The 26,500-nt window shown below is 37.4% G+C and overlaps 2 protein-coding genes across 2 annotated transcripts in view; both read left to right on the top strand.

Moving 5' to 3' along the window:
- The window catches only part of LOC145089039 (protein translocase subunit SECA2, chloroplastic-like), a 40,687-nt gene extending 20,632 nt beyond the window's left edge, over nucleotides 1-20,055 (top strand). The window contains exons 4-6 of the mRNA XM_079027538.1: nucleotides 19,180-19,286; nucleotides 19,352-19,421; nucleotides 19,965-20,055. Of these exons, the coding sequence (XP_078883664.1) occupies nucleotides 19,180-19,286; nucleotides 19,352-19,421; nucleotides 19,965-20,055 (268 nt within the window). The remainder of the gene's footprint in view (nucleotides 1-19,179; nucleotides 19,287-19,351; nucleotides 19,422-19,964) is intronic.
- A 532-nt stretch (nucleotides 20,056-20,587) lies between these two features.
- Nucleotides 20,588-23,608, top strand: LOC145086011 (cinnamoyl-CoA reductase 1-like). Its single transcript, XM_079023721.1, has 6 exons — nucleotides 20,588-20,745; nucleotides 21,008-21,180; nucleotides 21,342-21,527; nucleotides 21,615-21,777; nucleotides 22,490-22,691; nucleotides 23,302-23,608. Exons 1-6 carry the CDS (start codon nucleotides 20,640-20,642, stop codon nucleotides 23,465-23,467), a joined length of 996 nt encoding a protein of 331 aa, XP_078879847.1. The 5' UTR covers nucleotides 20,588-20,639; the 3' UTR covers nucleotides 23,468-23,608.
- The last annotated feature ends 2,892 nt before the right edge of the window (nucleotides 23,609-26,500 follow it).

Below are 26,500 nucleotides of genomic sequence, written 5' to 3'. Positions count from 1 at the left end.
AAGATGTTGCGGAATTGGTTCCCAAACAACATATGATAAAAGTTTATCAAAACCCTTCATTAAGAAGGTATATATTTTCCATATATATATCAAAGCCTTTCAATAGTTATTTACAACTATTGGCCTATAATCCAAAAATCTCCCGTCGTCCTCCGACTATGCTCGGGGTCCACTACCTGTAACATAAAAAGTTGGGTGGGTCAGGCTTGGGAGCCTGGTGAGCATATAGGGTTTTCAACCTACAGTAATAATAAACTTATTAAGTTCACCAATCAACAATAACGCTGATTACCCGTTCCCGTTATCCTCACTTTATGTCCCTTAACACTTTTCACAAGGGACCTAGCCTAAAGAATATCATCGGGATGGACACTACTGCTAAGGGGTTTCCTCAGCCATACATGCCCTAAAGGCAACCATGAGGGGGATGGAGTACAACGAATGAACACTCTTAGTTCATTAACACCTACAGGTTACGGACCTGCTAATGTTTACCACTGGACTGTCTACAAAGTCAGTGGTCGTCATCCAAACTACGCTAGATAACTGGATCTCAAAACACATCGAGGCCTCTCCTCAGTTTTATTTTATCACACATCACTATCTACCCATGTTCTACCCAACATATTTGTAGATAAAAACACTTATACAGTTTAAAACATGTATAAAACATCAACTCAACAGTCACCTCAAATAAACAATTAATATATTTACACATATTATAAGGTAAATACTTCATATCTATGTGTAAAATGAAAGTGACTATACAATCACATGATTTGATGATAATCGGGCAGCAATTCATTTCCTAAAACAATCATTTCTAATAAAACCGGGAGTTTTATTGAGAAACCGGGCTCTACAAACGTCAGGCTTCGAAACCAAAAAGATAAATTTCTCAGGCGTCTCGGGCACTTTGTGGAGTATTATGGGCTTTGGAATAAGTACTGGGGCTTTGGGGGATGTTAATATGAAGAAAATATGGAAAAAGGGGTTAAAAGTGGCAAATTCCCAAAGTTACCCGGGAGGTCTCGCACCCTTCTATTTATAGGGGCGAGGCTTCTGATCCAACGGCTAGAAAGAGGACACGCGTCATAGATCCAAAGGCTCGCAGGGAGGGCTCGCACGTGGGCTACGCATGGCTCGCACTTGCGAGGGGCTCGTTGTCGCCTCCTGATTGGACCGTGGTCTAGTCTGAGGCTTCGGACGTGGTTCCTCCTACGAGGCTCAGACACGAGGAATAGAACACGCATCAGACTTCTAGTGGACCGGACTTCAGATGCGAGGGCAGGCGACACATCTCACCAGGTGGCTTCGGTGACTCAGTAGATTTCGGATACATGGCACATACGAGGCGAGGGTGACGTGGCACTTCCGTGTGAAGCTTATCTATGCGAAATTTCTCTAATTTTGTGCCAAAATCTTCTAAAATTCATAACATTCGCATACTAGCTCCGTTTTTGACGTTATTTATATGCACGCGTAGCTAAAATTACGTTCTACAACTTCCTTTTAGACATCGTCGGCTAATTCGATTTTAATTTTTTTTTATTATTTTTAACAGACCGGGACAAGAAATCCATTAAAAATTCATAACTTCTTCATCTGACGTCCGTTTTCGTCAGACTTTTTACCGTTGTGCTACTAATCACGAGACCTTCAATTCTCGTTTAGGCTGTGTCGGCTAAACATTCCTCGATCTAAAATTTGAGTTTTTAGCTGTCTACTGCTAAGCTGAAACCTCGAAAAATCATATCTTCCTCATACGAAGTCAGATTTGGACATTCTTTTTATCGAACTTCTCGGTTCAACGAATACTACGACTTTTGTTTAGATCACTAAGGCTAAAAAGAAGTTTATCAAAAACTCACTTTTTACGACATTCAGGACCGTGTCGGTTTTGTCGCGATACTTCGACAACTCATAACTTCTTCGTTATAACTCAGATTTCGGTATTCTTTATATCCCCGAAATCCTTGTTTCGACCACTATAACTTTATGTAAAGTTATTGGGCTTATCTCACACTTTAATGTTGATGCTTATTTTTATTCTTAATTAATTAAGCCCTAAGAATTAAGCATAAAACACATAATTCACATAATATTCACATAATTCCTTTTCATTTCTTCAAAATGAGTTACAAAGGTTAACCTAGACTATCACCTCAATATTAATGCCTAGGATAGAAACACGAGTGTTACAATTCTCTCCCTCTTATGATGATTCCGTCCCTAGAATCATATATCACCAAACAAATGCGGTTATCGACTCATCATGTCACTCTCCGTTTCCCAAGTGAGATTTGGTCCATTCGTATGTTTCCAACGCACAAGCACTAAATCGACCATCTTGCGTCGCAACTTCTTAGTCTTACGTTCAACGACTGCCTCAGGTTCTTCAATCAACCTGAGGCAATCGTTCCATGTGAACGGTATCCCAGTACATGTGTTATTTGATTTGGTGGTTACCCGATCATTTATCTGTCTTGCACTTAGCAAGAGGTTCCCTAAGTCTTCGGGCATGTTGGATTGCCCTATAGAGGTTGAGATTGATGAACCGACCAGTACGAGCATCAGCGGTTTTCAGAGATGGTGTTTTGAGGCTATATGAGGAGTGTTGCCAGGTGGATTTGGTTCCCATTTTGTTGCTTTGGAACAACTTCATCATAGGAATTGACTGGTTGAGCCCTAACAGCACAGTGATTGACTGTGTGTAGCAGTTTGTACATATCAGGACCCTAAGTGGGGGAAAGCTGGTGGTTCAGGGTGAGAGACCATAGCACGGACCAGCTATGTGTTCGGCGGCAAGGCCGTGAGGGCTAGGTGCTACCTTTAGCAGGATTGCGCAGGGTATTTCGCCTACATTATGGATACTCGAGAGGCGGGTAAGGCAACTATGAGTGATGTACCAGTGGTGCGAGAGTACACAAATGTATTTCCAGAGGAGCTACCTAGGATACCTCCATAAAGGCAGGTGGAGTTCAGGATCGACCTAGTCCCTGATGCTGCTCTGATAGCCAAGGCACCATATCGGTTGGCTCCTCCGGAGATGCAGGAGTTTTCTACATAGTTGCAGGAGCAGTTAGACAAGGGATTTATCAGGCCAATTAGTTCACCTTGGGGAGCCCTGATCTTATTTGTGAAGAGGAAGGAGGAGTGGTATTGGATCTGTAAAGATTACCGGGAGCTAAACAAGGTAACTTTGAAGAACCATTACCCACTCCCGAGGATTCATGACCTCTTCTATTGGCTACAGGGGTAACTTGGTTTTCCAAGATCGATTTACAATCAGGCTACCATCATATGAGGATCAGAGATGAGGATGTACAGAAGACTATGTCTGGACTCGCTATGTCTGCTACGAGTTCGTGGTGATGCCCTTTCGGGCTCACCAATGCTCCTGCCGTGTTCATAAATCTCATCAACCGCGTATGCAGACCGATGTTGGATCAGTCTGTGATCGTTTTCATTGATGACATCTTTGTTTAATCCAAGACGCAAGAGCATCATGAGGAGCACTTGCGAGAGATTTTGGATACCCTGAGGAGGAGAGCTTATACGCCAAATTCTCTAAGTGCGAGTTCTGCTTGCACGAGGTATAGTTTCTGTAGCACCTAGTCAACCAGGATGGGATTTTGGTTGACCCGTCTAAAGTAGAGGATGTGATGAGATGGGAGGTTCTGAAGTCTCCATCCGAGGTTCGGAGTTTCCTTGGGTTAGCAGGATATTACCAGAGGTTCATTCAAGACTTATCCAAGATAGTCGTACCCTTGACCCGGCTGACGAAGAAGGCTCTTGTCTTTTGTTGGGGACCTGAGCAACAAGCAGCGTTTGAGACATTGAGACAGAGGCTATGCGAAGCGCCGATCTTATCCCTTCCAGAGGGCATGGAGGATTTTGTAGTATAATGTGATGCGTCCATTTCGATTTTGGGCGCAGTACTGATGTAGAGAGGGCACGTTATCGCCTACGCCTCAAGGTAGCTAAAGCCTTATGAGGCGAACTACCCGAAACACAATCTAGAGTTGGGGGAGGTTTTATTTGCCCTCAAGATTTGGAGACATTACCTCTATGGGGTCTGATGTACCATTCACACGGACCACAAGAGTTTGAGGTGCCTCATGGATCAGTAGAATCTGAACATGAGGCAACGTCGATGCCTGGATGTGGTAAAGGATTACAATTATGAGATCCTCTACCACCCGGGGAAGGCCAATGTTGTGGCCGATGCATGTAGGCGCAAGGCAACCCCGATTAGAGATATTTGCTTGCGGATGATAGAAGTGACTGCGCTCCTGGAGTAGATCCGAGAGGCCCAACAGGAGGCTATGAAGGAGGAACATCGGAAGAGCGAGCGTATCGTGGGTCAGGTTTCCTACTTCGACTATGATAGTCATGAGTTGTTGACACTACACCATAGATTGTGGGTTCCATATCATGCGGGTGTGTGCCAGGATTTGATGGAGGAGGAGCACAAATCTGGGTTTTCTATTCATCCTGGGGCAACGAAAATATACAAAGATCTTTTTCCTGAGTACTAGTGGCCCTACATGAAGAGGGATATAGCCTGGTACGTCGATAAATGCCTGACCTGCAGGAAGGTCAAGGCGGAGCACCATACACCTCACGGGAAGACGCAACCATTTGATATCCCTATGTGAAAGTTGTAGGATATTAATATGGATTTCATCACAAAGCTTCCTAGGACCACACGGGGAGTTGATTCGATTTGGATCATCATGGATCGATTGACCAAGAGTGCCCACTTCATTCCAATCCAGGAGAGCATCTCGGTCGAGAGGCTGGTCAACATCTACATCAGAGAGGTATTAGCTCAACACGGGGTGCCAGTTTCCGTGATCTCTGAACATGAAGTGTGATTCACTTCTCATTATGAGAGATTTTTCACGATGATTTTGGTACTCGTCTACATTTAGCACTGCTTTTCACCCGCAGACAAATAGTCACAACGAGCGAGCCAACTAGACTTTGAAAAATATGTTGCGGGCATGCGTTTTAGAGTTTTATCTACCTTCCCTTGGCAGAGTTTTACCACAATAATAGGTACCACACGAGTATCGACTGTCCTCCTTTCGAGATGTTATATGGGAGGAAGTACAGAACCCCGATATGATAGGGTGAGGTTGGACAGAGGGTCATGGGGAGTACCGAAGTGGTACTCGAATGATAGTTAGTTTTGTTTACTTCTTTTTATAGTTTATTTTAGCATATTTCATTCATAATTTAGATAATTTCCATGCATATTTTCCCTTTTGTTATTTTATGACTATTTCGGGTACTTTCGAATCTTGTGAGCATAATTGCAGGTTTTCGGGTCTAGCGGAGCGGGAGTGTTCGGGACGTATGGGAAGCGATGAGATTTGGTAGACAAAAACAATGTTAGGCTTGGTGATTGTGGAGATGATGCATGGAGCGAGCTTGATGGTTATTTGAAGGCTTGGAGAGAAATAAACTTTAAATTTGCAAGATGCGGGAGTTTATTCAAGCGTGCGTAGATTTTTAATCGGGAGAGTGCACGAGCTTTGGAGGATTTGGAGAGGTCAAATTGGGCTTAAAATGAAGAAAAACTTGAAGAAAATGGGCTAGGAGGTGATTGGATTCGATCTGGGCTAAGTGGGCTAAGCTATGGAGGCCCAAAACCTCAAAGATGTTACATCCAGGGACCACCCGCGCAACCCACCCGCGCAACACCACGCGGGTCGCGCAACCTCCTGCAGGGGCAGTTTCGGAAATTCTTCTTTTGAGCTATTTGAGGAAGGTTGGTGCCCATCTTTTGGAGACTCTTGGACATCCGATTTTTGGAGATTCTCTATGGAGTTTTGAAGACTTTGGAAGGCCATAAACACTTGAAGAACATCATATTTTTACCTCTTGATTCTTCCTTAATGTTTGGTACAATTTTCTCTAACTTTGTTTCTTTGGGTTTAGCCATGCTTGGCTAAACTAATCTTGGTTGACTTTTGGTTAATCCTTTGAACTTTTGTTGAATGTTGAAGAATCCATGAACATGTTCTTAAATCTTTATGGGAATGTTTTGTGTTTTAACATCTTATCACTACTTGTATGTTTTAGTTCATGAGTTTAAATGTGTTTGTGGTGATTAGTTGGCTAATTTCTTGATTAAGTTAAGGATCCTCAAATTAGCAAGCAACAAATGATTTTTGTGTTGTTTTTGCTTCACACAATCATAAAAACATTTCCTCCAACATGGTGGTGAAAGCATTTGACCCCTCTTGGATTTGGTGACTTTTTGGTTCTTAATGCTAGTTGACTTTCACTAATTACATGCTATTTGGAATTAGTGACTTTGACTAAGGAAATTGTTATGAGCTTCTCTAGCCATTTCAACAATTAAGAAAAGTCTAGGTAATCTCAAGCTCCTTGGATTACTATAGCCAAATTAAGGATTTAAATCAAAGTATTGCACCATTGGATTCTAATGATATGTTCATCAAAAGTCAAAGTGAGGAAACTTTAAGTCAACCATCTCTCCCTTATTGATTTTACATCAAACTCTTATTTTTGTTACATTTGTCTATTTAAATCATAGTTAATTCTAGTTTGTTTCAAGTATTTCAAAACACCAAACCCCCCCCCCCCCCCCATTTTATTTTTATTGTCATTTTACAAGTATTTTTACAAAGAGATTTTTCATAGAGTTATAAATTGAACCAATCTCCGTGGATTCGATCCCTTTACCACTATACACTATTTTAGTGTGTAATATTTAGGGTTATTATTTGTGTTGGCCTCGACAACCACCAAATTTTTGGCGCCGTTGCCGGGGATTGGTTTTAATTTAATCAGTTTGTTTCTCTATGCCTACATCTCATTGTGCAGGTAATCTAATTTAAAACCCCGAAATTAAAAAAAAAGTATGATTTGGAAATGAACACTCCTTGCACCGAAGACCAACTTTCTGAGCTGGCTCAGTTAGTTATGATGATTGAAAGTGACCAAAGTGTGCAACCCACACCTCTTCTTTGCGATTTTTGTGCCCAAAATGGACATCATTCCGACACGTGTCCATATTTACAAGGAGAATGGGAAGAAGTGCAAGATAAGGGAAGCTACTACCGGTCAAACCAATGGAGTTATGATCAGCCTCAACATGATCAATGGTGGGACAACAACCAAGTTTGGGGAAATAACCATTACCAAAACCCATACCAAACTTGGGGAAATAACCAATACCAACCAACTCCACTGTTCCAAGAACCCTATCCTTACCCTCCTCAACAAACTGAAATGCCAAGCATGTCCTTAGAGGACATTGTGAAAAGCATTGCCACTTCTACCCAAATTTTCTAGGAAACAACTCAAGCTAGCCTCAAAAGCTTAGAGCAACAAATAACACAAATTGCTCAATCATTGAGTATAGTGGAAGCTCAACACAAATTACCATCTGAAGATAGCCCATGTCATAACGCATGTTGCATTCCTTTGAAAGATGAGAAAACTTTTGATGACCCAAGAGTGTTATATGAAGAAGAGGAAGAAGAAGTAGAAGTGGAAGAAGTTGTCAAAGAGGAAGAAAAAATTAAAAATGTTGTCAATGAAACTGTAAAGGAAGTAATAGGGATTAACGAAAGAGAGGTTGAGCCACCCACTACCATTGAGAAACTAACTCTAGTGGTAGAACAACCACAAGAGCCAGAAGCGATAAATTTGTCATACTCTTCAAAGGATACGTATCCCAAGAAAGAAGACGCCCAACCGGTCACCTACTCAAAAGCCATGTCAAAGAGGGAAGAGTTGGTCACCTTACTGAACAAGTACAAGAAAGAATATGGTTGGATGATTTCTAATATCAAAGGTCTAAGTCCGGTATGGTTCTCCCGTAAAAAGAAAGTCAAATACAAGAAAAGAGTCCCAATGCAGGTGTGGAAATTAAAAAATGTAGACACGGGGAAAATTTGCAAGGTTAATGGACATCGATTGAAGCCATTCAATGAAGGTTTTGATTCAAATGTCCAAGATGTCATCCATTTGGATGCCCCAAAGTGTTAAAGTGAAGTTTGGAGGCGTCTCGCCAAAGACGTTAAAGAAAGGCATTTTTGGAAAGCATTGTGTTTTTGTGTTTTTAATTTGAATAAATGAGTTTTGAAGATGCTTTTGGGATTCAAAAGAGTTGTTTTTTGAAGAAATCAAGAGTTTCTAGGTGTTTGGGGCTGTCCGAAGCAAGAACGGGTGAAAATCAAAGATAAATGAAGCGAAAATGAAGATCAGCATCAGCGGGTTACGCGACCCGCGTGCTGTTGCGCGGGTGGGTTGCGCGGCCAGGTGTGATGAAGCGACATTGGCCCAAGACTTAACTGCAAGGTCTGCGCGACCCGCGTGCTACACTGCGCGACCCACGCACTATGTTGGGCAATTTGGGCTATTTTTGGCTATTATTGGACCAGGTGTTGACCAAAGGTTTTAATGAGTTGACCTTTTGACTTTTCTTGACCAACATTGACCGAAATTGACCCTTTTTGACCCATAGATTAAAATGTTCAGCTTCCCTTCTTCCTCATTTAATCATCTTGACCTCCCACTCCATTCCTCTCATATAACCTTCCAGCACCCACCTCACCGGAAAATTCAAGATTATCGGAGTTCTACTGGTCGTAATTTCACGAAACCACCGCCACAAACATCTCCCGTCATCCAATCCTCCGATTTAGGTCATTTTTGCCATTACCTTAAGCATTGAGGACAATGCCTGTTCTTAAGCTTGGGGTGGGGCATTTCATTTTCCTTTTATATTTTTTTTTCATGCATTTTTAATAGGTTGCATAACATTTTAGATTTAAGCTAATTTTCATTCATTTTTTTAAAATCCAAAAAAATTTATTTTTTCTTTTTCACCTTTTATATTTTTGCATAACATTTAGCTTAGGCATTAACATTCATGCATTTTTGTTGTCTGTTTATTCTCACCCCTGGATGCCATGGAATAGGTTCACAGTTATTGTATCATTATTGGTTCAGGATCTTGTTGTTATCTCACCCATCGAACCGGGACCATTAGCTGCAGTTTGGGATCTCATACTTGGGATCAGATGCTGGTAGCTTAAAGGGGTAAGTGATCATGAACAGGTAGTTTTCATGAAGAATTATGCATACAATACTAATGACTGTAGGATATACTATAGCAATGGATGTCTTAGCCTTGCGGTCACTACCGCCGAGAGGATCACACTTGATCATGTTTGAACCGTTAGGATGAAGCACTAGTGCTTGTCCCCGAGTAGAATCCATATCCGGTCTCTTTACATCACCATATCTTTTTGCGATTTTCTTAGGATTTTGGAGAAGTCTTTTAGTCCGCATGTGGACATTTTCATTATTTTTGAAAAAAAAAATTCACAAATTTGAAGAGGAGCTTACATTATATCTTTATGCTCCACACATGGTCATTTTCTCGTTGAGACCATTTGGATTATATTACTAACCTTTCGGTTCCACTTACACACTTTAGGAACCAAATTTTGAATCAAAGGGTTTTCTTGTTAAAAATTACGATTGTTAGTATATTACCTTCAAGTATGTGTTATCATATTGATACCTCCAAAAAGAAAAAAAAACAAAAAAAAATAATAGAAAAAAAATACAAAAAAATAAAATAAAAATCCAAGCGGCGATTATCTTAGATGGGCGACCGGTTCAATTATTGAACAAATTTTCCAATATTTTGGTCACCCAACGTTTGATATTCATTTATTTAGGTATGTTTTATTGTATATAGATCGAGTTGTTTTTCGCAAATTGGTGATGTTAGGGAGACTGTCGAGTCAGATACTACGGGAGGTTTGAGCCAACACCAAGTGATCCGATTCCTACAACGGTGCCCGAGCGATTAAACCTAGTTACACATGAGAGAAACTGGCAAACGTGAGATCAGAGTGTACATTTACAGAAGAGCTCCACCCGAGCCCATCCAACTGCTTTCTCCCTACTACAGATATTCTTCATTGTATGCATGTTCCATTGAGGCTACGACTGCTCATCCCTCCTTACTCACCTAAAGGAGTTGTCCTGGCTATGGTTTATGGTACCATTGTCATCGGATGAAAAATTCGTGAGGTAATAGCAAGATCAATTCTGACCATGTTGACTAACGGTGATCAGGTTCTGCGGCTCTATCCATTCTTTTTATTTTCTCTAGGATAGTTCATCCCAAGTTCATTTTAGTCTTGTCTTACTTGAGGACAAGTAAGGTTTAAGCTTGGGGTGATTTGATAGTTAGTTTTGTTTACTTCTTTTTATAGTTTATTTTAGCATATTTCATTCATAATTTAGATAATTTCCATGCATATTTTCCCTTTTGTTATTTTATGACTATTTCGGGTACTTTCGAATCTTGTGAGCATAATTGCAGGTTTTTGGGTCTAGCGGAGCGGGAGTGTTCGGGACGTATGGGAAGCGATGAGATTTGGTAGACAAAAACGATGTTAGGCTTGGTGATTGTGGAGATGATGCATGGAGCGAGCTTGATGGTTATTTGAAGGCTTGGAGAGAAATAAATTTTAAATTCGCAAGATGCGGGAGTTTATTCAAGCGTGCGTAGATTTTTAATCGGGAGAGTGCACGAGCTTTGGAGGATTTGGAGAGGTCAAATTGGGCTTAAAATGAAGAAAAACATGAAGAAAATGGGCTAGGAGGTGATTGGATTCGATCTGGGCTAAGTGGGCTAAGCTATGGAGGCCCAAAACCTCAAAGATCTTACATCCAGGGACCACCCGCGCAACACCACGCGGGTCGCGCAACCTCCTGCAGGGGCAGTTTCGGAAATTCTTCTTTTGAGCTATTTGAGGAAGGATGGTGCCCATCTTTTGGAGACTCTTGGACATCCGATTTTTGGAGATTCTCTATGGAGTTTTGAAGACTTTGGAAGGCCATAAACACTTGAAGAACATCATATTTTTACCTCTTGATTCTTGCTTAATGTTTGGTACAATTTTCTCTAACTTTGTTTCTTTGGGTTTAGCCATACTTGGCTAAACTAATCTTGGTTGACTTTTGGTTAATCCTTTGAACTTTTGTTGAATGTTGAAGAATCCCTGAACATGTTCTTAAATCTTTATGGGAATGTTTTGTGTTTTAACATCTTATCACTACTTGTATGTTTTAGTTCATGAGTTTAAATGTGTTTGTGGTGATTAGTTGGCTAATTTCTTGATTAAGTAAAGGATCCTCAAATTAGCAAGCAACAAATGATTTTTGTGTTGTTTTTGCTTCACACAATCATAAAAACATTTCCTCCAACATGGTGGTGAAAGCATTTGACCCCTCTTGGATTTGGTGACTTTTTGGTTCTTAATGCTAGTTGACTTTCACTAATTACATGCTATTTGGAATTAGAGACTTTGACTAAGGAAATTGTTATGAGCTTCTCTAGCCATTTCAACAATTAAGAAAAGTCTAGGTAATCTCAAGCTCCTTGGATTACTATAGCCAAATTAAGGATTTAAATCAAAGTATTGCACCATTGGATTCTAATGATATGTTCATCAAAAGTCAAAGTGAGGAAACTTTAAGTCAACCATCTCTCCCTTATTGATTTTACATCAAACTCTTATTTTTGTTGCATTTGTCTATTTAAATCATAGTTAATTCTAGTTTGTTTCAAGTATTTCAAAACACCAACCCCCCCCCCCCATTTTATTTTTATTGTCATTTTACAAGTATTTTTACAAAGAAATTTTTCATAGAGTTATAAATTGAACCAATCTCCGTGGATTCGATCCCTTTACCACTATACACTATTTTAGTGTGTAATATTTAGGGTTATTATTTGTGTTGGCCTCGACAACCACCACAAGACAACGGAGAGGATCCATCAGGTCCGGAGCAGGCTTTAGACTGCTCAATGTCGGCAGAAAAGTTATGCCGACAAGCGCTGTTCGGACCTGGAGTTTTAGGTGGGAGATAGGGTTCTCCTGATGGTGCCGCCTTGGAAAGGTGTCATCTGGTTTAGGAAGTGAGGCAATTTGGGCCCCATATACATTGGTCCTTTCAGGGTTGCAGTCCAGGTTGGCAAGGTGGCGTACAGGCTGGATCTTCCAATCGAGCTTAGCTAGAGTCACAGTACCTTTCATGTCTACTGGCTACGGAAGTACCTGGTACACAACTCTTAGTGGTGCCTCTAGAGGATATTCAGGTGGCTGACAGCCTGAACTATATCGAGCGACTAGTAGCTATCCTCGATAGGAAGTCGAAGGATATGAGGAAGAAGAGGGTCGAGCTGGTGAAGGTGGAAGAGTCTACTCGATGAGTCGGAAGCCTCGACTCGACGAGTAGATCTGTCTAAATAAAACCCTAATTTTTAGGGTTTCCACCCTATTTAAACACCTAATATGGCCTTCACTCCAGCCTCCATCACCCTCAGACCCTATTCTCGAAACCCTAATTAGTTATGAGTGTTCTAGAGTTATTTTGTGCCATTTTAGTGATTTGAAGCTTGGAGAAGGAAGGAAAGGCTTGTAGGTCCAAGAACAAGGCAGTAGATCCAGAGTTTTGGTTGAATTTCTAGCTTGTTTGAGGTAAAAAGTTTAAACCTTGGCTTTCCATCACTTAGATATTCTTTAGGGCTTGTTGCTTGACATTTTTGGGACATTTCTAAGTCACACTAGGGATTTTAGTGTATATTAGAGTGATGACCTCAGATCTGGGAACATTTAAGCTTAGGAAGCTCAAAGTTTCCACCTTTATTGAGCTATGGCCCTATCCCATGCCTTATAACTCCTTAATGGCTTAGTTTTGGAGTTTTAGATTCATAACACCCATCACACATGTAAAGTTTGTAACTTTATGTGTTATATCGACCCTAGCAGGTCAGATCTATTCTTTGGATGAAATAAGCCTGACTAAAATCGACTATATGGACTTGGACTTTGGGGGACTCAGCGAGTCTTTCATAAGACTCGATGAGTCAGGTCATGGTTCCCCAACCTTTTCTGTTTCTAAGCAATCTGGTTGAGTGTAGAAGTGGACTCAACTAGATGGACGTGAATATGGACTTAAAGATCAAAGAACTCGATGAGTTCAAGACAGATGTCCCAACTGATATGATGCAGGACTCTACGAGTTCAAGGATGAACTCGGCGTGTCAGGAGAAAAAGGTCCCGACTATGTATGTAGGAGAACTTGAGGAGTCCAAGGAGAACTCAATGAGTTAAGAGTAAAAGTCACGATACTATTGATAAGAGAAACTCGACGAGTTGTAGAAGAACTCGTCGAGTTAGATCATGATTTCAGAGAATTCTAATCTATGGAACTCAATGAGTTGGTGGACCAACTCAGCGAGTTGAGTCAACTAGAGTGTTGACTTTAACCAGGGTGTTGACATTGACTTTGACTTTGACTTTGACCCGAGTGACCCTTGAAAGGGTTGTGAGTATGAAAGGGTAATTAAAGAAGGTTGTTATATGTAGGAGTTTGAGAGGAGTCCATCCCAGCGCCGAGGCAGTTCATTTACTACATGACATTGATGTGAGTTACCTTCTAGTAGAAGTGGGTATAAGGCCACAATGTCGGCGCACTAGTATGAGTTGTTTGTTAGATGATTGTCTTTGTGATAATTATCTAGGTTTGCTACTACCTGATATGTTTCATGTGCTAGCCCAATATGATGTTATGTGCTAGTGGTAGTAGTGGTGATAGTTACCGGTCGATTGGACCAAAAGGGTAGTTTAGTACCGAACTATGCTAGATAGTTTATGACTTATGTGACACGGTATTATGTGGTAGTAGTAAGGGTGAAATAGTCTCCGGTTACCGGTCGACAGGACTGAAAGGGGTAGGCCATCACCCATATATGGTAGGCAAGTTATCGATTGATAGGATCGAAGGGGTAGGCGAACACCCAAATATGCTAGGCAAGTTACCGGTCGACAGGACTGAAGGGGTAGGCCAGCACCCGGTGTTAGGGTGCAAAGTCATGCTTGGATGTAGTGTTTAGGCTTTCCTCTTTGTATGTGTAAATGGGTTGAGTCTTTCCTATAAATAGGAAGTGAGTGACTCCCATTATGTAAGAGTGCATTTGGAGTGTTAGACTAGAAAGAGAAATTGTATACAAACCCATTTGTATAATCTTTCTAGATCTAATAAGAGCTTACAAAGATTTATTTACTCCTTGTGTTCTTGAATTTGTATGATGAATCACTAGATCTTTCTAATTTCGCACATGCCATCATAATCAACACCACTACAATTCGTATCAGAGCAGGTGTTCTTGATTTTCATCAAGAATTGATCCTTGATGGCGATTTTGATTTATTGATTCAATTTTTCATCATGGATCTTCGTGATTAGAGTGTTTTTGTGTTCTTGAAGTCGAATTTTTCCTTGATTTGATCCATAATTCGACTTTCTCTCTCTAGAATACTTGTTTGTGTTACTTTCTCTCTCTCTAGAAAACCCATTCAAAATCACTTTCTCTCTCTAGAATTCTTCAAGTTTTTGTGATCATGGTGAATTTGCCTTACAATTCTTGGATTATGATCATTGAAGGTATCAAATACAAAGTCAATAAAGATCAATATTATGGGTTTGTGTTAAACAAGAAGATATATTGGGGAACTATGGTTTCTTATGGAGGATTGAAGGATGATCATGGAAGCTTGATATTTCAACCGCTTTGTGAGATCAAATGGTTGGCTGATATTACATGTTCCATAATATCACGTAGTAGTGATAAGAGAGGAGAAGAAAAATATTTGTTCAATAAGAAATATGTTTCTCTTATTGAAGACCCAAATGATCTTCGTGCTCTTAAGGTAGTTGAAGTTCTTGACAATGGAGTTCAATGTGATGTTCTTGATGTTCAAGAAAAAGGAGTTCAAGTTGATTTTCATGATGAAAAAGTTTTTTGCTCAATTGGAGTTCAAACCGATGATATTTTGTATTCTTGTGATTCGTTTGAAGGAATGATTCCTTATCGGAAGCCGGTGATCCAAGAAATTCACAAGTATCAAACTCCAAAAGATTTGATTCAAATTCACAAAGTTGATGTTGTGAAAAGTGGGTTTGTTCATGGAGTCAAGACTTCAAGATGCAAAAAGATGAGAAAGAAAAAGAAGAAGAAGATGAATCGGAAGAATAAGCAGGTTTACTCACAAAAATCGTCATATGTTGAGAAGCCAAAATTCGTGAAGCAAATTTGGGTTCCAAAGCAACAATCTCCAAGTGTTGAATTGAATTTGGAGTCAAAACCCAAAAGTGTTGGTGGTTCTTTTGAAGATGTTCTTGGATTGACGAAGAACACGAAGAATGAGTTGTACATCTCGCATGGTGGGTGGTACAATGTTCGATTTGGAGATTTTCTCATTCTGACAAAAGAACCAAGATCTTCCAAATTTGATTCATTCGTTGAAAACGGATCTCGATTCGTCAAAAAGGTAACTCAAATTCTCAAATGGATTCCAAAACTTACATGATTTCGATTCATACTTTACGTTTTTCATTTTTGATCGATTTCCCTCATTGGATCAAATTTGTTTCAACCCCATTGATGATCCAATAAATTTTTTTTTAACATCAAATCCAACCAAAAACAAAATTTTAAATTCGGTACTGTTCATAATTGATTTTAAATCCATATCGTGATCTGATTACTTTACATCCAATTTATTCGAAGCCCAAAAATGCTATTGAATTTGATTTGAATATTTGAACCAAATGAGTGGATCCAATATTGTTCATAGACAGTTTACTTTGAGCCCAATTATTCATTTAAGTAATCCGATATATGTGAACGATTCGCTTAAAAATCCTGTTCATCAGTTTAACTATACATACGCATATATCACTTGTACATTCAATTCATCTGTTGAAAGATGGCTCTTGATTCTTCAACCTCGTTATCTCAGTTCTTTAAATCAGTTGATGATTGAATCGATTGTCATGATTCATGTCTTTCGTCGTAATCGGTGTTCTTGACTTTCGATTTCGTTTCTTTGTTTCTCAAAATTGACTAGTAATTTCTGATTTTTATATCTTGTGAATCGATTTTCTTTAAATCCTTTGATTTCTAAAATCGATTATAATCAAGATGTTGATTTTTAATTAGATTGAAAGTCAAAATCAAGTTCTAAATGTTGTTGTAAAAGGCGATGGTTGATGACTGAGAATATTGAAATAAAATCCAAAGTAGATTTCATCAAAACATGAATTGATTGAATGTTTTTGTTGTTCATCGGGGTCAAGTAAAAAGTCAAACTGTGAAATTGGAATCGAGGTGTGAAGAATCGGTGGTTGAAGCTTTAGTTAACAGTAGAATGTTTGTTGATGTGTAAAGGATCAGTTTAGAAATTGATTTGGGAATCGAACTTGATTTGCGATTTTTGGATTTACATGTCGATGTCAATGTTGACTGGATTCGCATTTGTATGATTATGAGTCTGGATTTGATTTTGGAATCGGTTGGTGAATCAAATCGACTTGGAAGATGATGTTCGCAAGTTTACCTTCTGTGAGTTTGATCGATATTAATTTCTGATAATCTGGGGACGAAGAAAAATTAGATTGGGAATGAAATGCGAACAATCGAAAGATTGATAAATGAATGGATGTCGATTGTTGATGTTTGTGATAGGTTTCGAATGGTTGAAGGATTGAAAAACTGTGTTCGCATGGTTGGAGTCGAAGAACTGGAGTGTGTTCGAATTTTTTTGGATTAGTTCACGGTCAAACAGGATTCGCATTAATGTGTGATAATCAATTTTGGGATCGCATATTGCTTGTGTTTGGAATTGGAAATTTTTTAAACGAAACTTGGATTGTGATTAATATGCGAAAAATTGATGGGTATAAGGATATAATACGATTCGCAATTTGGAAGTTAAACGAAATGTTCATTCGCATTGTGTTAGGAAATGGTGACATGATTCGCATATGGAATCAATAAAAGGTTCGCATCTGTGATATGGAGGTCAAAAATTCACATGCGAAGAATGAATATGCGAAGCATTCATTCAATGAAGAAGAAAGCTATTAGTTTCGCATTTGATCCTGTATATTTTCAAGAAATGACAAAAGTAGCCCAACTTCGCAAGATTGAAGAACATGCAGAAATTTTCGAAAACAGTCCCTGCAGTTTCGCATTTTTGGAAATAAATACCCAACTTCACATATGGGTAATCAAAGCTGAAAAAATGCAGAATTTTTAGTTTTGGTCCTTGCAGTTTGTGCGAATTTACGCTTTATGCCCGGTTTCGCAAATGGGCTAGAGTTTCGCATATTTGACTGTTTTTGGCACAACGGGTCCCTGCAAGTTTCAGAAAGTGAAAATATCTACTCGTTTTTGAAAAATCTTGCAACTTGCACTCAAAAAGTCAAAAATTTTCATAAATTGGAAATTTTTTGTGGCTTTTTCGTGATTGTTTTTCCATGCAAGATTTTTGGTGATTCATTTTTGGTACACATCAAGGGGGAGTATTGTATTCTTTATTCCTCGGGCGCTTCACATCCTTAGTGGGTTTTATAATCATTTTTTTATTATAAAAAGGGGGAGAATGATGGGTATTCGAAGCTTCTCGGGTTTGTCGAATATTCATTTGCAGATTTGAAGACCGGTGTTACTTCGAGAAGGAGTTTGGTCTTGATCGCGCTAGCTCTTTGGAGATTAAAGCCGGACATCTAATCCTAACTTTGAGGGGGAGAATGTTAGGGTGCAAAGTCATGCTTGGATGTAGTGTTTAGGCTTTCCTCTTTGTATGTGTAAATGGGTTGAGTCTTTCCTATAAATAGGAAGTGAGTGACTCCCATTATGTAAGAGTCCATTTGGAGTGTTAGACTAGAAAGAGAAATTGTATACAAACCCATTTGTATAATCTTTCTAGATCTAATAAGAGCTTACAAAGATTTATTTACTCCTCGTGTACTTGAATTTGTATGATGAATCACTAGATCTTTCTAATTCCACACATGCCATCATAATCAACACCACTACACCCGGATATGCTAGGCATGTTACCAATCGATAGGGCCGAAGGGGTAGCTAGTTCCCAGATATGTTAAGCATCATATATTATGTATGGTATGTGGTATGATGAGGGAACTCACAAAGCTTTGTGCTTACATTTTTCAGTTTTGTTTTCAGGTACCTCTTCTTTGAAGGGGAAGGAGTTGGCACGGTAACAGCACATCACACATACACACATGATTTCTGCATTATGATATTCTTGGGATTGTACTCTGACATTGTTACTATTTTAGGATATGGTTTTATGAAATGATATAACTCGTTGTTGTTTCCTATAGATGTTTTTTCTAAATCGTTATATCAAAATGAAACTTTTGTTCTTGAAAACTGGGATGTTACATTAAGTTTATATGTTTGAGTTGTTTAGGTTTTAATTGCATGTTTTGGAACTATATGGTTATGTTTTTTTTTGGTTATTTGCTACTTGGATGTTTTTTTGTAGTATTTGGTACTTGAATCTTATGTTATTTGGTATTTGACTTTTTTGTTATGGTTTTTGGTACTTGAATCTTATGTTATTTTGTACTTGAGATTTATGTTATGTTATGTTATTTGGTACCTGAATCTTATATTATTTGCCATTTGACTTTTATGTTATGTTTTTTGGTACTTGTGTTAATTAATAGGTTCTTAATGGATCACGAAAAAAAGATACTTCTTATAAATCTAATGTACTTGTACGTCTGTTACTTTTGGAAGAGGGGTGTCAAATGAGAGCGGGACAACGATTCAGAAATGACGAGACATGATTTTACGTTAGAGTTACTTCATCGTAATCATCTACAATGTGTTGAAGGACTACACATGTCTCGTGAATCATTTGTCGGACTATGTGCTCATTTTAGAGTAAACTACGCTTTAAAGGATATCAAACATGTATCAGTTGAGGAGAAGAGGGTTATGTTTTTTATGATGATCGGTCATAATTCAACATTATGTGATTATCAAGCGGAGATTTCAACACTCAAAGCAAACGATTCATAAGTTTTTTCATGAAGCGTTGGACAAAATGTTGCTTTTTGAACATGACATAATAGGAGGCTACGTCGGATATTCAAATGAGCAGTTGGTGCACTTGAGGGCACTTTGATACATGTTGTTGTTCGTACACACAAACGAGATTTATATAGAAGTAGAGGAAAAGGAGATTGCTACCAAAACGTATTGACAATATGTGACTTCAACAGGATGTTTACGTATGTTGTGGCCTGTTGGGAAGGGATAGCACACGATTCTAGAATATTATCAGAAGCATTAGCAAATCCACATGCACCATTCTCGTTAGCACCATCAGGTAAGTTTATCTTAGTTTGAAAAAGAAATGACTTTTATTTATTTACTTATTTTTACTTTTTACAGATAAATATTATATTTGTGATGCCGCCTATGCAAACATTCGAGGCTTTATGGCACCGTACCATAATGTGAGGTATTGACTTTGAGATTTCTACCGAAGACGTGCATTAATGAATAAAGAAAAATTTAACCATGCACATGTAAAACTTTGGTGCCTTGAAGGCACGATTCCCTATATTAAAGAAGATGACACCATTCTCGTTTGTTACACAATGAAACATTACCCTTGCATGTTTCGTGCTTCATAATTGTATAAGAAGAGAGGGACTACGTGATAAGTATTTTGCACGATATGATGAACCAAATGTCTCGGTTCGGAATAGCAATGCAGTCGTTGACGATGATGAAGATGAGATTCCAACACATAGTACTACAGCGGACAGTAAATATATGACCCAGTTACGGGATGAAATTGTCGAGCAATTGATGCAAAATATCGAATGAGAATTATTAAGTTTGGTTGTATGAACTTTATTGCAAAATGTTATTGTAAGACTAATTTGGTTGTATGATATTTACTTCAATGTTTTAAGACTATAATTATTAATTTTTCTGTGTATAAAAACTCTTTTCGGTTTATTAAATTAATTTATTTTAATTTTTTAATGTCTGACAGTAGTCTGCAGAAGTTAACAAAAACAAACACGCTTCATATTACAGTCTGCAGCTGTTTGGTCCACTTCTTCTGCTGCAGAGGTGGTCCGTAGACTTTATACATTTTTGCTTCAGGAAAAAAAACAATCAACACGTAAATTTTTTTATCGGTGAGTAGGTCAACTTTTGTGCCCAAGTTATCAATTTAATTTTACTTGGCTTACTTAGATTGGCTTTAAGTTTGCTGATTATGACGCCTGGATCCTACGTGGATAAGTACGTGAATACGTGATGCATTTGATCTTGTAATTTGCCCTGATTAGTTTATTCAGGCTCTCCATCGTCGGTTAGTTCAACCTCCTTATTATTTTTTTCTTTCTATTTCTATTTGTACACCACACGTGGCAATCATTGGAGCCCGGCCCTTCAGCCTTATGGGTATGAGATAACTTCAAATTTATATTCAATTGTTTTTAATTGGTTTACTTTTAGAGAATGCTTTCGTCACGTATCTCTTAGAAAATTTTTGGCTCATGCCCTTTTTATTTATTTATTTTTTATTTAGGCATGTGCAAATATTCCATCCACACTGAATTTAAATTTAAATCTATGTCCCACCTTCAGTAGGTGATGACTTTTAACAAATTAAGCTTTAATGTATTAGTTGAAAGTTGAAAAATAAGACAACAGAGAGAAGATGAAGAGGGTGTGTGTAACAGGAGCAGGAGGCTATATTGCTTCATGGGTTGTGAAGCTTTTGCTTTCGGAAGGTTACATGGTTCATGGAACTGTTAGAGACCCATGTATATTTTTTCCCTGGTTTTGTTTCATCATCTTTCTATTTTGAACTCAATTCATATTTATAATCCTGTTCTAATAGACTTTATCACTCTATTGAAGTTTGATGTGATTTTTATTTACGATGTTGCACTAGTAAAGCGTTGGCCTAGTATTTACACATATTCTTGGTCTAATAAACTTCTTAACTTCCCATCTCTTACAATATGATCTTCTAGTATATCTCTATGTCTATTTTGCTGAAGTGGACAAGTAACTGATCTGAAGGTGATGAGAAAAAGAATGGTCATCTGAGGAAGTTGGAAAATGCTGAAGAGAGGTTGAAGCTGTTTAAGGCAGACGTGCTAGAATATGAAAATCTTTGTGCTGCCTTCGCTGGTTGCATTGGGGTTCTTCATGTTGCCTCCCCTGTTCCTGGTGGTCCTGTATCTAATCCCCAGGTGACATTTATATATATACGCTTGATTGCAAATGATTAGAGAATTGAATTCTGTTCTACTTTAAAAACCCTTTGACTAATGGATTTAAGAAATCTGTCACGATGATTGGTGTTTGAACTAATTTTTCTAGCTTTGACAATGAACCAACCAAAACTTGGCAGGTGGAACTACTTGATCCTGCTATATTAGGAACAAAAAACGTATTAAATGCATGTTTGAACGCTAAAGTGGAAAGGGTTGTTGTGGTCTCATCTGGATCTGCTATTTTAGTGAATCCCAAGTGGCCTTCGGACCTGGAAATGGATGAAAGCTGCTGGACAGATATAGAATATGCCAAGTCGATTGAAGTATCTTATACCCTAAACTTCATTTTTCTTTTAAGTTCTATGGAATTAACTTTTAAGAAAGTAATTTGCGTTGTGGTTTTTATTCAGCAATGGTATGCTATATCGAAGACAGTAGCAGAGGTTGAAGCTTTGGAATATGGAAAACGAGATGATCTAAGTGTTGTAACAATTTGTCCAGCCTTTGTCATTGGGCCAATGTTGCAGTCGATCATAAATGCCACTAGCTTATTTCTTTTGAGCTACATGAAAGGTCAGTCAAGAATTGCTATTCGTCTTTTCTGATCGCCCATCTTGTTGCATGAATTCTTTTATAAAGCAAGATTTTTCAAGTACCCAAAATGTTGGAATAACTTCCAAACATCAAATTCAAAATCTAACCAAATTTTATAGAGATTGGTATTATTTGTAGCAAATTGAACCCAAATTTGGTGGCGATTTAATATTATATATAGAAAAATGTACACAGATGTGATGGGATACAGTAAAACTGAATTGCGAATTCATTAGTTAAAAGGAATTTGAGGGACATTTGTTTGGTAATATGTTTTTGGAAGAAATGAGAATCAGTTAAAAAGAATGGAATCCAAATGGATGGAATATGAAAAAAGTTTCATTATTTGTCACACTTTTGTTGGCTGAAAAATGTGATGAAACTCTATAAAATAAACTGTTTTCAAAATTTATATCTAAGAAATACTTAGTATAAAAGAGTTATACTCCATGTCAAGGAAACATCTCAATTGACGAGATTCATTTCTATTCCATATTCCATTCCTTAATTCCTAAAAACATATGAGAACTAAACATCACTCAAGTTTAAATGTATTACAAGAACGATAACTTTGACCCTCATATTTAAGTAACAAGAACTTTAAACTTTGACAGAAAAAATTCAAAATCCATTTCATACACTTTTTTAATGGAAGAATAATGTACGCTTGTAATTTTCCATATGGTTCAAGAGGAAGGTAGAATCGGAGGGGACACAATACAGAATGCTGAACGTCCATATGTAGATGTTCGTGATTTGTCGGAGGCAATTTTACTATTGTACGAGAATCTTGAGTCCAATGGGAGATACATATGTTCTCCATACTCACTGAGAACAAGAGATTTTGTTGCAAAGATGGAAAGCATGTTTCCTGGCCATACTTATCCCAAAATGTAAGTTCCACAATCCACCTAATAATTTTTAAGATTTGCGTTATGAACCATTAGCTCTCCATGCTTGTTTAGGGCTTAGGGTTTTGGTTGTTCAGGAACAATGCCTATGCTGAAACAGATGAGGTTTCAAGTCTCAACAGCCAGTGTGCTACTATCGAATTATCAAATTATCAATTCCAATGTAAATTGGTCTCTTTGAAAGCACTCGATTGTTCTTTCATCTAACTGTTGGAATTAACCCCAAGAAACATTGAATTAAAGCAATAACATGAACATTATGTATCAGAGAAGAGAGATATTCATATGTGCACTAAATATAGCCTTTATTGATCAAGAATAAGCTACTTTTACAAATACAATTCATACACATATATATACGAACTAATCATCACAATGTTTAGTGAACCATTGTGACTTTTGATCACCAATATAACGGTTACTGACTTCCTAACTGCATTAATTACTTGTTAAAAATACTAAAATAACCATAAGTCTAGATTACATTTCCAACACTAACTAACAGGCCACAATGATGTCTTTAGGGCAGGATGGTGTGGGACATGTTTATCAATTATATTGATGTATTTAAATTTGATCATTGTATTGACAGTTTTACAGAGAAAAGTGGTCGTGCGCTGCTCAGTTCGAAAAAGTTGATTAATTTGGGATGGAGTTATAGACCATTGGAAGAGACCATAGTTGACACTGTAAAAAATTATGAAGAACTTGGTTTCTTGGAGAAAGGAAAGCCATTTCCAGCTACAATTAAGTTCTGAGTTATTTGCATCAGTTTCTCTTTTGTGAAGATGAAGTTCTGTTGTTTTTTTTTTCAATTCTCATCCTTCAGGAATAGCTATGAGACAATGTAGTGTAACAAATAACATTGAAACAAGAATATATTTATCTTTTCTCTCCTATACATTTTTTTCATCTTGAGACTTCAGTTCGTGTACTTGCATCCATGCGGAAGACGTGGCCAAACAAGTTATTAATGTCACCAACGTATGTTTGGTTTCTAGCCACGTTCAGCCTTATATGGAACTAATTTGGTTTGTTATTAAATCGAATTTCAGTAGTAATCCATATTTTTCATAGTTTAGGTAAAGATAGTTAGGCAGACCATTCGTTTTAAAGAGCATAAAGTTATGAAATTTAGGTGAAATGCTATTTCCGATATTTAAAATATTACGTGTAAATTTTTGATTATTATGGATATTCCTTTTGTATATGCACACTACTAGAAAATCAAAAAATAGTTGCTGCACAATCCATAGGTATAAAGAGATACCTATGGATTTGCGACCGATTATCTACGGAATACCGACGGTATTTTCCGTAGGTAATTTACTGACGGAATACCTACAGAATACCTGCCGATTATTGTAGCTACAAAATTGCAATGGATCTTCTACGTATTACCGACGGAACTGCATTGACTAACATTGACTTGATTACTGATAGCCATATTTACCAACGACTTTTTTGTCGGTGTTCTATAGGTATATGGCGTATTATTTTAAATAATTATTATAAAATATAAAATATTTCATTTTTTTGTTGTTGTCAAATATGCAACATATTCAAACACAAACCTAACACATATGCAACATATTTAAACACAAACCTAACAACATTACAATTAAATTTTAAAATACACAAAACATGCTCGAAATACCAAATTTGACACATTCCATTGTTTCATTGTCACAACATTCATATCAACTAAAAATTAACAAACAATACCATTTGGTCTATAATACTTATACATCATCATCAGGTGGACTACGAGCGGGGATCACGTCCTTGATTTGGCGTCACATTCATCATCCTCACCATCGGTTCCATTTATTCTACCACTTATTCTTGCATTTGTCGCATGGTAGAAACTTCTACATGCAACCTAATAACCAAAAAAATGGTGACACAAGTCAATACTTAAACCATAATAGCAATGTACTTGAGTTTATTATAACAATGTATTATTATAGTTTATAATGATAGCAATATACTTAACTTTTAAACTATAATAGCATTATATTTTTGTTAATTGTCAATTTAATCTATAATAACAACATACTACTTAACTTTTAAACCATAATAGTAATGTACTTTTGTTTATTATCAATTTAATCCATAATCATAACAAACTACCTAGCTTTTAAACAATAATAGCAACGTACTTTTGTTTCTAATCAATTTTATTAATAATAACAACATACTAAACTTTTACACAATAATAGCAATGCACTTTTGTTTTAATTAGTTTTATCCATAAATACTACTTAACTTCTACACCATAATAGAAATGTATTTTAGTCTATTATGAATTTAATCCATAATCGCAACAAACTTTTCTCATTTGATCTTTATATGTGATATGTATGTATTACTCAATCTTGAATGTGACTCTTCAAACATCAATGTTTTGCTTGGAATATCTTTCTCATTCTTCCTTTTCAAGAAAAACATTTTGATTGCAGGTTAGTGAAGAATTGTCATCAAGTTTCTATGGTTGAATAGTGTTCAATAAAGAAATAAGATTCCGAAAATAGATATAGGTTTTTTTTTTTAAGCAAAGTAGACGAATGTTAGTTTTTTTCTTTTGATTTAAACGTATATTTATGTAACATTTTTATTTATATATTCAACCACCCAATGTTCTTATTTATTTTATTGTAATTTTTCTATTTTGATTATGCTTATTTTCTATTATTTTTTGTTAGGTAATCCTACACAACATATTTACAATATAATATTTAAAAGACAACATAATTTAACATTTGATATGTAATTATGATGACTTATCATGATATGTTATTCATATGAAAGTAATTTATCCATATTACTATGACAAGAATTGCATATGACATTTACGAAAATATATATGTGATTTGTTTAATATATATATGCACCTATGTATGTTATAAAATTTTAATTAAATATATTTATGTTTAATAATTGAAGGGATTAAAATGATGCATCAAAACCAATTATTTACACAAATATAATAATAATAATAATAATAATAATAATAATAATAATAATAATAATAATAATAATAGTAATAATAATAATAACGTGGGCCTACAGTCTCCCCGGCCCACTCATATGGTATTTTGGCCTTCAGCACAAAGCATGATCGCCTCAACCCAACCAACAAACAAATAAACATGTGCACATAACTAACATATATTGTCATGTACAGACATCAAACATATTCACCTTACGGATCATCAATTATAGCGATCTCTCATAACTAGAGCACAGGCCCAGCAGGCCACTAACATACCAATCCCTAAGGATCATAAAACATAACATACTGTCTATGTTGATTTCAATCTATCAGATCATAATCGTATACGTAATATCATAACCATAACAACTAAAGGGTCGGCGTTGGTGCCTTAGACCGTTTTGATACAGTGACGTTAACTCACCTCGCAGATGTCGACTCGAAAGGTAAACTCCAACTCTCGGATTACTTGACATAGGCTCCACCACCTATTATCATAGTACAATATACTCATAAGTCCTTAACCTTATAAGGTACCCACCATTCAACCTATGGTCAAGTCAAAGTCCTTAGTCAAGGTCAACAGTCCATGTTGACCTCAACTCGCCGAGTACCCTCGGCTACTCGCCGAGTTCCTAGAAGCACATTCCAACTCGCCGAGTCATCAGGGAGACTCGTCGAGTTCCTTCGATTCTCGATCAAACTTTAAGGCCACCCGTCGAGTTTTCTCCTTGCAACTCGATGGATACCCACGCATACATATCCTGGAGAAAACTCATCAAACTCGCCAGGTTGT

Source organism: Lactuca serriola, chromosome 2, assembly GCF_051521515.1.
Source record: "Lactuca serriola cultivar US96UC23 chromosome 2, Lser_US96UC23_V15, whole genome shotgun sequence".
In the NCBI taxonomy this organism is placed as follows: Eukaryota; Viridiplantae; Streptophyta; class Magnoliopsida; order Asterales; family Asteraceae; genus Lactuca; species Lactuca serriola.
The sequence above is the reverse complement of the archived record's forward strand: the minus strand, read 5'-3'. Positions and strand labels throughout refer to the sequence as shown.